The sequence below is a fragment of the Alnus glutinosa genome, chromosome 10 (assembly GCF_958979055.1).
Source record: "Alnus glutinosa chromosome 10, dhAlnGlut1.1, whole genome shotgun sequence".
NCBI lineage: Eukaryota > Viridiplantae > Streptophyta > Magnoliopsida > Fagales > Betulaceae > Alnus > Alnus glutinosa.
Window position 1 is genome coordinate 24,131,067 of NC_084895.1, and position 12,710 is coordinate 24,143,776.

Consider the following 12,710-nt stretch of genomic DNA (forward strand, 5'->3'; position numbering starts at 1 on the left):
AATGATTTAATTAAAAAAATTATTAAAATTTGGCAAAATCCACAAATTCTTCATAATTCTATTTTGGATAATAGGAAATGTTATTATATAAAATTTCTAATTTTTTTTTCTCAATATTTTACAAGTTAAATGATTTGGATTTTGTCACGTTAATATAAATTAATCGAGATCTTGTGTAATACATAGGGCATTATACATGTGCAATAGCTATAATCAAAGCCATTATTTTAAATGGACGGTCTAGAATGCAACATGTAAAAGGGAAGGACCACCATAGCGGTGGTTCGGCCACCAAAAAAACTAGTTTGGGGTGTCTAAATCAAAATTTTTATAATAAGAAATAGTTCGGACATCCTGTGGTTTGCTCGCAGTATAAGTCACAGTTTTTTTTTTATCTTTCTTATGTATTGGCGGTATTGTCACATTATGAATTAAAATAAATAACTCATTGCACGAGATTTCAATCCATATTGATATAATAAAATTTTAATAATTTAATTTAAAATAAATAATGATTAAAATTTAAGAAATTATAGATAATGAAAAATAATTCTAAAGCAAAAAGAAGAAAAAAAAAAATTAAAAAAAGTAATATTGGCGCCAAAAACACCCCCAAAAATCCGTACTTGCCACTTCAAAAGGGATTCTCCCTTTCTCTCTCTTACACACACAGAGATCTTCCAAATCGAAAACGCAACTGTAACGCTCTTCTCTCTTCTGCTCTCTCTCTCTCTCTCTCTCTCTCTCTCTCTCGCTTCTTCTTCTTCTTCATCTTCATCTTCTTCTTCTTCTTCAAGCGCTAGTGGAAAATGACGAATATGCCCCCCACTCCCTCTCCCACTCGCACCACTTGCGCCTCTCTTCTTCACGAATTGCAGGTCCGCTCTCTCTCTCTCTCTCTCTCTCTCAAATTAGTTTTTAACTTGCTTGTGGTTTTTTCAATTTTACTGTGATTTTTTTCGTGCATGTTCTGTTTGGCTGCTGAGAAATCGGAGGCAAGAAAGATAATTAGTTAGAGTTGGAGAAAACTCTAATTTATGTATTTGTGTGTTATTTTGGGGTAATTATGAAATAGGATATAATTAAGTGAAGAGATGTCTTTCATTTGCTTATGGTTGTTATTTTTGTTATGATTTTCAACTCTACTGTGAGTTTTTTTTCCTGCATGTTCTGCTTGGCTGCCGAGAAACCGGAGCAAAATAAGAGAAATGAGAACTGAAGCAAACTGTAATTTATGGGTGTTTGTGTGTAATGACAAAAAAATGAGAAAATTAAGTGGAGAAATTGTCAAGCGAGTTCAATTTTCTTGGTCTTTATTAGGTTCTGAGAACCATAAATGCAAAAAATCCCCAGATTTCTTGGGTGACCAAACGAAGCTGTTCATTGTCCATTTTCATGTTGTTTCGTTGTTTCTTGGATATTTTATGTCCGTGGTTTTGATTTCAATGTCGACGGAGAATATTAATTTGTCAGTTTAATTGCAAACTGTGCATATAATTGCATAGATTTGGATTTTCATAAGTTGAAATTTCAATTCTTTGAAATTCATTAAGCTAGTACTTTTACAGTCTGACTTCTTGATTTGGAATCTATAGGGTTAATATGTAATTTCGGATTTCTTGGCATATATAGCAATCAGTTTGTGGAGTTGAAAAGGACATAAATTTTCACCAAACTGGGTCGGAGGAAATTTCTAATGGCATATTTTTTTTGATATCATTAACATAATCCTGGTCCGTTAACTCCTCTTCTACTTTCTAAACTTCTTTCTCTCTCAAACACACAAAGGAGTCCATCCCCATGAAATCCCCAAAATCAGCCCCATTTTGCCTTTCCAGATTCCAACAACAACCAATTTCCCTATAGACAATATCGCAGAGAAGTTCACATACCTTTACATTTGATTGCCAAAAAGTCTCTCTTCCTGTGGCCTACCTGACTTCAATGCTTCCTTTCCTTTCGTTTGCATATCGTGGAAGGAATGCTTAATCTGAGACTTGTGACAGTTAGAGCCAGAAACGAAAAAGAAACCAACACTTTCTAGAGAGAAAAACAACACACACAGAGAAGCAGTTAGCTCTAGAGTGCGAAAGTCAAACCAATGGGACTGTCTCACAATTATACAAGGGTTCCCTTTTTTTTCTCTCTCTCTCTCCCTGTTCCACTTGCTTTCTTTCGTCAATTACCCTGCAAGTCTCTCTCTCACTCTTTTGGATGTTTAGTAGTTTGTGTTTTTCGTTTTCCTTTGGGGTTTTGAAATTTTTGGTGATGTGTTTATAGGGAAATTGTATGTTGTCGGAATCTGGAAAAGCAAAATGGGGCTGATTTCGGGAGTTTTCTTGAGGATAGACTCAAGAGAAGGAATTTTAAATGGTAGAAGAGAAGGAGTTAACGGTGGAGAAACCATGTTAATCATATTAAAAAAGCATGTGCCTCTTACATGTTAGAGGGACACATGGTAATTTATTAAGACTGGGTTGGAGGAAATTTTTGTCCAGTTGAAATTTGGGGCTTCCATTTCTCATTTTAGGCCCAATTTCACGCAGGGCAGTTTTAGGCCCTTAAAGGTGTTGTATTTGTTAATTTCTCCAAGTGTTAAAAATTATAGTTTTTTTTTTTTTTTTTTTCTTGTTTTCTTACAATGCTTAAATTTAGAGATAATCCAGTCATTTGCTCAGTATACGTAGCAATCAGATTGTGGAACTGAAATTTGGGCCATCCATTTCCTATTTTAGGCCCCAATTTTATGCAGGGCAGTTTTAAGCTCTTAATGGTGTTGTATTAGTTCAGTTCCTTAAGTATGCGAATTATAGTTGTTTTTGTAATGCTCAAAATTTACACTGATCCGGTGATTTGGCTTCTTGTATAATCTTTTATACACATGGCTCTTTGTTCATTTAGATAATATGGGATGAAATTGGTGAGAGTGACAGCGAGAGGGACAGGATGCTTCTACAACTCGAGCAAGAGTGCCTCGATATTTACCGAAAGAAGGTTGAAAAAACAAGAAAGTTCAAGGCTGAATTGCATCAGTTGTTGGCCGAGGCTGAGGCTGAAATTGCTAATGTCGTCTCTGCTCTTGGCGAACATACCTCCTTTTCACGGGTTTGATACTATTTACATAATTAATGTTCTTGTTTCTCGTAATGATATGCATAAGAATGCATTTCTTTATTGAGTTTTCATATGCTGATAATTGATCACTACCTTAGTATCTCCTGCATGCTTTCTGTAAATTTTTCTACACATACAATTGGTCAATAGATATATTATCTTGCATGTTATTTGTTGAGTTTGTTCCCATTTTTCACTGTTTGGAAAGGGAAGGGGCACTCTTAAGGAGCAAATATCTGCCATAAAACCTATTTTGGAAGAGTTGAGGTCAAAGAAGCAAGAAAGAATTAAGCAATTTTCAGAAATCCAGTCACAGGTTGTTCAGATCTGTGCAGAAATAGCAGGCGATGGCCAATCTAACAGTTCTGATCCACAAGTTAATGAATGTGATCTGACAGTGAGGAAGTTGGGGGAGCTTAAGTCACACCTTCAGGAACTTCAGAATGAAAAGGTTCCTTTGGCAATAGTGATTCAGAGTTTTAAGTCGTAGCATGCGAGTAATGGATGTCTGATTTCACTTGTTTTTGCTCCCATGGTTTGCTTAATTTGCAGATTTTTCGATTACAAAAGGTCAATAGCCATATTAATACTGTCCATGAGCTGTCAGCTGTGATGTCGATTGATTTTTCTAAGACACTAAATGAAGTGCACCCAAGCTTAAGTGATCCCTCAGGTAGTCAATTAAAGAGCATTAGCAATGGTACTCTTGCTCGATTAACGGGTGTGGTCCACTCACTAAAGCAGGAGAAACAACAAAGGCTACAAAAGGTGACTTAAAATCCTGTGTCTTGAGAGAACTTGAAAATTGAATAGGGTGGTGTATTACATTCAGAAGTTTGCTCAAAAGCGTTCTTTCTCTTAAGAATATTGTTTTACTGTAGCTGCAAGGTCTTGGGAGGACACTAATAGAGCTATGGAATCTCATGGACACACCAGTTGATGAGCAAAAGGGATTTGAACATGTAACTAGCTTAATTTCTTCCTCGCTTGATGAGGTGTCAAGTCAAGGATGCCTTGCTTTAGATGTCATTGAACAGGTGACGCTTAGTATCTTTAGTTTTTCTTAGAATTGCTTATATTCAGAGGAGGCTATGTGATGGCTTTAATGCTGCTGTATCTGTTGTTTCAGACAAAGGTTGAAGTTGAGCGATTGAATGCTCTGAAAGCTAGAAAGATGAAAGAGTTGGTGTTTAAGAGGCAAAATGAACTAGAAGAAATCTACAAAGGGGTTCATATGGATCTAGATAGTGATGCAGCACGAGAGATTCTCGGCAGCCTCGTAGATTCTGGTTTATGACTCTTCTTGTTTTAATTTTTTTTTTTGTTTACTTGAAACTACTTTAATTACTTTGATTTGCGTGTTTTAGATCTGTATTGCATAGCTTTGTCTTTTCTGAGATTCTGGATGTACTTTCCAAGCTTGTAGATTATGTTCCATCTTTCTGCAATCATGCCCTTATTCTTTTCTTTGATATTAATTTCCTTATAAATTGTTATATTGTATGTATCTAATGCAGCTTGTGTTATTTGCATCTGTAATCATGTGTCTTTCCTCCAGAATATTGATTGAGGAATTTTTTATCCTTTTTTTGTTAGAATAGTTTTTATACATGCTTTTGTTATTGCTTCTGTAGCTTCTTACGATACTCTTTTTTTTTTTTTTTTTTTTTTTTTACTTTCTTTTTGTAGTTTCCTGTCTTTAAGTTCTATTTCTTTGATAAATGTAACTTCTCTAATTAGCAATCTCAAACATATGTGTGAGACAGAGATGGTTCAGATTCATATCTGCTTTCTCACTGTTAGATTGTGATGTGGTCTTGTTCTTTAAGCCTTCTCTTATCATACTTTTATTGCGCTTGATGTTAATTTTTTTGTTGTTGTTTCTGTACTTCTTGCATGTGCATTTGAACTGTGTTTGAGGACTCCTTTTTGCCTTATACTTAAATCAGCGTTAGAACAGCATGTTTTATGATGTACAAACTGTTCTAGAATGGCTATGTGATTGACATGCTCACACATGCCTTCACAGGTAATGTGGATCTGTCTGATCTTCTTTCAAGCATGGATGATCAGATTGCAAAAGCCAAAGAGCAAGCTCTAAGCAGGAAGGATATCTTGGACAAGGTGGAGAAATGGAGATATGCAATTGAGGAGGAGAAGTGGCTTGAAGAATATGAAAGGGTAAAATATCTTTTTCTTTTTTTTTCCTTTTCTTTTCTTAATAAGTAATTGCAATTCATTAAAAAGCGCAAAGGCACAATCCAAGTACATAGGAAGTATACAAGAGAGAAGCTTAGCAAGTAGCAAAGAAGAGATTTTAAAAAACATGAAAATTCAAAAAACTACAATATGAGGTAGTAACCCAAAGAAAGAGAGTCTTAAAGAATAAATCATTTAATTCCACTAAGGTTCTCTCATGGTCCTCAAAACTACGACCGTTTCTTTCCCTCCATAGATACCACATTAGGTAAGGCGGATCAAGCTGAGATCTAGGCACTGTCACTCTCCAATAGGCAAAGAGATCTACCACCCTTCTAGGCATAACCCAAACCAGCCCAACAGTGTAGAAGATAGTATTCCAAAGAGGAGAAATGATAAACAGGGGACATTTGACCGTCTCCTGTCCAGCTTTTAATATTAAAAAAATATTTTTAAAAAGAACAAAAATGAAAAAATCATAAAGGATAAATACAAAAAAATGCATAATACATTTTTTTATTATTAAAAGTTGGACAGGGGACGGTCAAATGTCCCCTGTCTATCATTTCTCTCCAAAGAGTACTTATGATCTCACAATGGAGTAGAAAATGGTCTACTAACTCCCCATTCTTTTTACCAATGCAATACCATTCAACCACAATAATGTTGTGTCCGTAGGTTGTCCATGGTGAGGATTTTTCCTAAGGTGGCCGACCACACAAAGAAAGCCACCTCAAGAGAGCCTTATTCCGCCAAATACCCCTCCAAAGGAAAAGAGTGATATCATGGGGAATAAGAGCCTTACAGTAAGATTTAACATCAAACAACCCTCTTTTGGAAGGAATCCAACGAAGCCTGTCCTCACAATCCTATCTCACTCTAACGGAATACAACAAGGTGAAGAGTGAGGTAAAATAATTCATCTCCCAATCATAAGCCGCTCTGAGAAAGTTAATAGTCCACTAACAGGAGGCACTAAAAAGCTCCAAATGGTCCGCCACATCAGCATCCTTAAAACGGGCAATGCTAAACAAGTTCGGAAAAGATGTCTTAAGAGTTTGAGCTCCACATCAAACATCATACCAAAAACGAATTTTAGAGCCATACCCCATCTCAAATCTAGTGTGGCTAGACAACTCCCAATCCCTCCTAATATTCTTTCAGAGCCCCATCCCATGCGGCCCATGAACCTTGTTAGAACACCACCCACCCCAAACACTGCCATATTTAAAATCCACAACCACCCTCCATAAAGCCTCTCTCTCATGAGCATAGCACCACAACCACTTCCCCTAGAGAGCCCGGTTGAAGAAAAGTAAATTCCTAACCCCCAACCCTCTTTCCGCTATCCGAGTGCACACCTTAGTCAAATTGACCAAGTGCATATCTGAAAATCTAGTCATTCTATTAAATGCCAATTTCATTTTCTCCAGGGTCATGATGCTGCTACTGTTATTGATCTATAGGTTTTTATGAGTAAAATATATACAAATTATTGCAATTGTTCCAATTTGTTTTCCTTTTATTTTTATTCCATGTTAATGGTTAACTGTTGTTAAAAGGTAATGCAATGAGTTACTTATCTGGACCTGCTCAATTTAGATCTTCTCAGGATTTTGTACATTTTTGGTAGTTCTTTTAAATGAACTTCTGGTTGAAAAAATCTCTGAAGTTCTTCGGACTAATGATTTGTTTGCTGTTCAAGTCCATCTTCAGCTTGATGACCATTGCATTTCATGATGTGTTGGGTTTATTTAGGGCTTTTGGGAACAAGTTTTATGTGCTTAACCACTATTTCTCACAGATTAAATTCAGGAACCATAACTGACTTTGATTTAGATCACAGCATTTTGGAGCTCTCCATAGTGTGACATATAATTGATATATATATTTTTTTAAAACTACTGCTGACTTATCATTTACATCAATTTACTCATTTCCTTTTCATTGTCCAGGATGAAAATCGGTATAGTGCTGGAAAAGGAGCACACAAAAATTTGAAACGTGCTGAAAAAGCACGGAACCTGGTCAGCAAAATACCATGTGAGCTTGTAATCACTACTCATCATTCATTTGTATAAGTAGGCTACATATTGTTTATAATTATTAATAATTGTATCTTCAGTGGTCAGTGTACTTTGTTGTAAATTTATGCTGTATATGAAGGGAATACCAACTCTGTTATTGGTTTTGGTAGGTCAACTTCTTTTGAGGTAATAGGCTGCTCTGTTCATATTGAGAAACCGATTTTCCTTTTTTTGGCAACGAGTTGGTAACAAAGCATGCTGATTGTTGTTGTGTGGTCACACTTGAACGTATGTCAAAAAAATTTGTTCCTTTTGGCGTCTTTAATATAGCCATTTGGTACCTGTATGACCATATTGTATATGTAATATTGTGTAAAGTTTGACATCTCTAAAGTTTACTAACTAATTCCTATTAGACTTTAAGCATAAAAATTAGGGAAAATATTTTAGAACTCCCATGTGCTTTACACAATTTTGACTTTTAGACTCCAGTTTCTAATTTAACAAATTTAAGATCCAGGTCTAAGAAAATTTTAAATCTAAGACCTTTGTCCATTTTTTCTTAAATAAATAACAAAAATGACATGAAAATACAATTATGTCCTTATTATTATTTTAATATTTTTTTTGATAAGAGAAATTTTATAAAAGATGAGAGCGCCCTTAAGGGTACAAGAAGTATACAAAAGGACGCAAAAACAGAGAGAACAAAAAAGATGAGAAATGAGAAAAAAAACCCACAAAGACCCAACCACAGCAGAAAACCCAAAGCACCGCAACAAAAACCCAAAAACCTTCTATAACATTACATCACAGCAACCCTCTTGCTTTTGCTCCGAGTAGAACCAAGACTCCTAGCATCATAATTGATATCGCATTCAAGGTTATGATGTTTTCTAATCCCTTCAACCTTAGGAATGGAGACTGGGATCTCAAGACGCTGCCCCTCAACCACTTGAGAGTCATGACATCCAAAAGACCTTTTACGTTCCCCTCAAAGGAAATCCCCAACATTTGAAAGCACATCGTAGCGTCGAACACTGCCCTGGGAGAACTTACAACCTCTTCGGAAACACCTTCTCTCGAAGATTTACCCACCTCAACATTAGTGGGGTGTTGTATCCATTTAGATCCATACTCGACGAGTTGTATCCAATCCCATACTCAACATGGTGTGGTGGTTCTTATATCAAATGATATAAACCTTAAGTAGAACTCATTTTTAAAAACCGACTTGTAAGTGGTGGGTGTCCAAGAGTTTATATACATATAGTTAAAATTGTGCTTAAGCCATGTAGGACACTTAGGATCGAATTAATGGGGTGGGATTAACTCTATAATCAAACATGATGACTAAGGAGTTCTCTCACAGTAGATTTTGACTTCAGTTTATCAGTCAGGAATCCCTGAGGAACCTAAAACAAGGTGTACCCATGTGATATTTGCAACCATGAGTGTGACCCAATGGTGCTTATAAAAACTGTAACTTGGTGAATGCTCACAGCAAAGTTCACAAGTGACAACAGTAAGTAGCAGCATTTGTATCATGTTTGTTATGCTTAATTTTGGAAAATGAAATGTATATAAACCAAGATGGTTAAAGTTTATATATATATGTTTGCACGTATATATGTATGTATAAACAGTTACGACATACAGATTTGGAACAATAATTACTATGTATATTCAACTGTGCTTTCATTGCTTGGTTTATAGAGTTTGTGAGAACATTTTGGGAACTGAAATTTCAATTGAAGACCACTTCTGCTGCTTAATTTCTTCATTGAGTTTATATTAGTTTATCCATCCTTTACGATTGGAACTGTCATTAACATTTGACTCCCGTTGCTGACTAGCTATTTGCGAGCATTTGACTGCAAAAGTAAAAGCTTGGGAGATGGAGAAAGGAATTCCTTTCTTATATGACAAGGTATTTAACTAGCTTGTAATTGTTTAATACTCAAGTGAGTTTATAGTTGTTATAGTCCCAGCAATGATTTCCAATTTCAGGTTCCTGTCTTACAAAGCTTGGAAGAATATAGTGTGCTACGCCAGGAAAAGGAAGAGGAAAAGCGTAAATTTCGGGTATGCTTATATTATTGCTCATGTTTTATATGTTCACTTATCTTCTTTCTCTCGACATATATATGATGATGCACATCGTCTGATGAGCTGTCCAGGTTGCTAAATAATTTCCATTTGTCTACATGGACCTGATCAATGTATTTGAACTTTTTTTTCCCCAGTAACCTTAATGAAACATGATTACTATCTGGAAAATGTCATCCCGTAATACTTCCCAGAATAATGTGGCAAATCAGATTCTCAATAATTACATACTCATCTTGTATTTGACAATTTTGTCTTCAATAGTTGAATCCATCAAATTTGCTAGGTCTGGCATACATATACAAAATGTTGGTTTTACTATCAGATTGTTGTCATTGAAGGGCACGTCACTATGGTAGATCCAATGGTTAGGCCTATATTTGACAGATAACGTGTTACCTATGTTACATGGATTTGAGTATGGACGTTTGGTGCTGTTACACTTGTTAAAGTATTAATTAAATTATTAAATTTATCCTTACCTATCAGCTTAACCTTTTAGGGTAAGCGATGAATTAATATGGCATCAGAGCCGAGGTCTTGAGTTCGAATCTTGACTCTACAGTTTATCTTTCATTTCAAATAGTCCACTTGTTGTCTGACTTCACATATGAGGGGAATGTTAAAATATTAATTAAACAATCAAATTTACTATTTCTTATCTACTTAATTTTAAAATAAGTGGTAATTTAATAACACTGAAGTTAGATTTGTTTTCTTTTCGAAGAATTGTTGTAACATGCATTGGAGGTTGAGATGAAGGGACTCGTCATTACAGCTTGTTAATTAAGGATGCCAATCCCTGACATTGCATATGTTCCTCACATTTCATTGTTGAAAAATATTTAATATGCCCCTTTGATCTGGTTTGTCTTGCAGGAGCAGAAACGGCTGCAAGAACAACTTGCTGCAGAACAAGAGGCTCGCTTTGGTTCAAAGCCCACACCAAGGAAGCCGCTGGGCCAAAGCACCAGCGCTAACACCATGGTTGGAACACCCACCGGTCGTCGTTTGATGACTCCTTCAGGCCGCCATGGAGTATCAGCCACAAAGGAGCGTAGAGAGAGTGGCAGGGCCAATTACATGATTCCTGTAAACTACGTTGCTCTTCAAAAGGATGATGCAATCTCTCGGGACAGTTAGGCTGCTCTCTCACCCCTTTGATCTGATTGTAAATGAGTCTCTTCTTTTATAGTGCATATCATCATTTTTTGTTTCCTCCCATTTCTCTCGTTTCCAGCATATGGCTCTTTCCATATGATTTAGAAGTAAAAATTCGGATCAGCCTGAATAAAAACATGTTAATGTCTTTTGGTTTCAAGACTCAACATATTTGGCATCGCATGCAAGATGTACTTTGTGAATTTCATGCCTTGTGGTAGTTCTTTGTTGACCTAATATTATTTGGTAGGAATTAGATCAAATAGGGAAGAATTTATGAGGAAATTCCTTCTTTTTTAGACAAGCTAAGCCAGCCATCACGAGGGTGGTGGCTAGTAGCTTTGAGATTGATTTTTGGGCATGAGATTTTCATGATTATTATTAGGAAAATTGTCCTAAAAATCCATGAGTTTTGCATTTAATTTTAACAATTTAAGTCTTGACTTTTTCTCGGGTGACAAATACATCTCTCAGAGTGAAAAACTCGTCGCCTATCATATTGTTAAGTCAGACAAATAAAAACGTGACACGTGCATCTAAAAATACATTGGCTTGTCATGTAGGCAATTGTATGGAAAAAAAAATATATGAAAAAAGGCGGAAAAAAAGAGAAAAATGGAGTGGAGGGTGGCTTTGCCCCTACATAGGGGCGGTGAGGATGACTCCACCCCGACCCATTTCTCGGAGGGTCCGGTGGGGCACAAAATAGTGGGGTTGAAGACCCTCGCACAGTCGCAAACCTCCGCATGGATAGCTCATTTCCTGCACACCATTATGGGAGGTTGGCAGGAGTGGAGCCACCCCTTTGTTCCTGTATGGGGTAATCTCCACTCCCACCGGCCACATTTGTGTCGTTTAACACTTTTGGACTATCTCCCTATCCTTTCTAGCTCCCAAAAAGTAAAGGAAATGAAAAGGAAAGAAAAGAGGGGAACACAAAACATCCATATTTTAGAGGACGTGTCCTATTGTTGGGTGCATGATTTGGTGTAGTGTCTGGTCAAAATTTGAGAGGTCAGTCGTCCATTGTGAGCAGCAAGCAGCCATATGTGTTTTTGGACCCTTTTTGTGCATGCATCCTGTGGAGCATGAATGGGAGTTCCACTTTGTTGCATCTCCCTTCTTTTCCTGCCTATAATTATTACTTTTCCATCCTCATTACACTCCACAATTACTAGTTGTAAACATACACACACCAAAAAAAAAAAAAGAAAAAAAAAAAGAGAAGGGTTTATACCCTTTTTTTCTAATTATCTTAAGAAGTTCTATCACATTTGCAATTATTTTTCTTCACTTTAAAAATTCTCAATTTAGTGTATCAAATTTTCAATTTCACCCATCTGTTGTGAAAATTCTCAAAATTCTCCTTTTTTTCTTTAGGCAAAAAAAAAAAAAAAGATTAAAATTGCAAGGATTTAGGAGTTGATAAAGATTTAACGGAATTTGCGAAAAATACCTATGCCTGAATCTTTGAAAAAACATGGGTATTTTGACAGGATTTAACAGAAATTCCAAACGAAAATTAAAAAAATCGAAAGATAGATACACTAAATTCAGAATTTTTGAAGTTCACGAGGCAATTGTAAAAATGACGACAATTCAGGAGGATTAAGTGAAGTTTCCCCTAAAGTTTATAAGTTGTAAAACAGAAAGTTGAAAATCTCGTTTGATAAAACCTTTTAATGCTTTAATTCTTTTGTTTTTTTCTCTTTTCAAAACAAAAAGTGTTAACAAACGTTCAAAATTACTTTCACTTTTACGTCCGATACTTTTTCAAACAAAAAGCGGAAGATTTCGCAAATAATCCTAGTCCTCTCTTTTGATGATTGAAAGCATGCATCCCCTACTTGGAGTGGGGTTTGAACTTTGAAGCATTGAGGGCCAAGTTGATCCATTTACCAGAAGGCTGCCGGCAAGTGGTTGAAGACATCTCTCTTTCGGAAAGGCAGCAGGGCTTCCAATTATCCTGGTGGTAGGGTACCACAAAAAGCTTGCCATCGTCAGGAAGTCTTTCAAAAACCTTATATTACTTAATTGAATGGTTTGTTTTATTATGGGTCGAAGCAATTTTTTGGACGGCCGGACCAGAAGTGATGTCTT

The 12,710-nt window shown here is 36.1% G+C and overlaps 1 protein-coding gene across 4 annotated transcripts; it reads left to right on the top strand.

The window, feature by feature from the left end:
* The first annotated feature begins 689 nt into the window (after nt 1-689).
* On the top strand, nt 690-10,793 carry LOC133879856 (65-kDa microtubule-associated protein 5). 4 transcript variants are annotated; one of them, XM_062318643.1, is made up of 11 exons: nt 690-878; nt 2,902-3,105; nt 3,323-3,565; nt 3,667-3,882; nt 3,996-4,151; nt 4,244-4,403; nt 5,144-5,295; nt 7,269-7,356; nt 9,197-9,270; nt 9,351-9,425; nt 10,329-10,793. In XM_062318643.1, the coding sequence occupies exons 1-11, from the start codon at nt 810-812 to the stop codon at nt 10,590-10,592; spliced, it is 1,701 nt and encodes a 566-aa protein (XP_062174627.1). In that variant the 5' UTR covers nt 690-809; the 3' UTR covers nt 10,593-10,793. The 4 variants fall into 4 exon arrangements, with proteins under 4 accessions (XP_062174627.1, XP_062174628.1, XP_062174631.1 ...); XM_062318644.1 differs by having other exon boundaries at nt 738-878; nt 3,328-3,565; XM_062318647.1 differs by lacking the exon at nt 690-878 and adding an exon at nt 2,784-2,798 and having other exon boundaries at nt 3,328-3,565.
* Nucleotides 10,794-12,710: the final 1,917 nt, after the last annotated feature.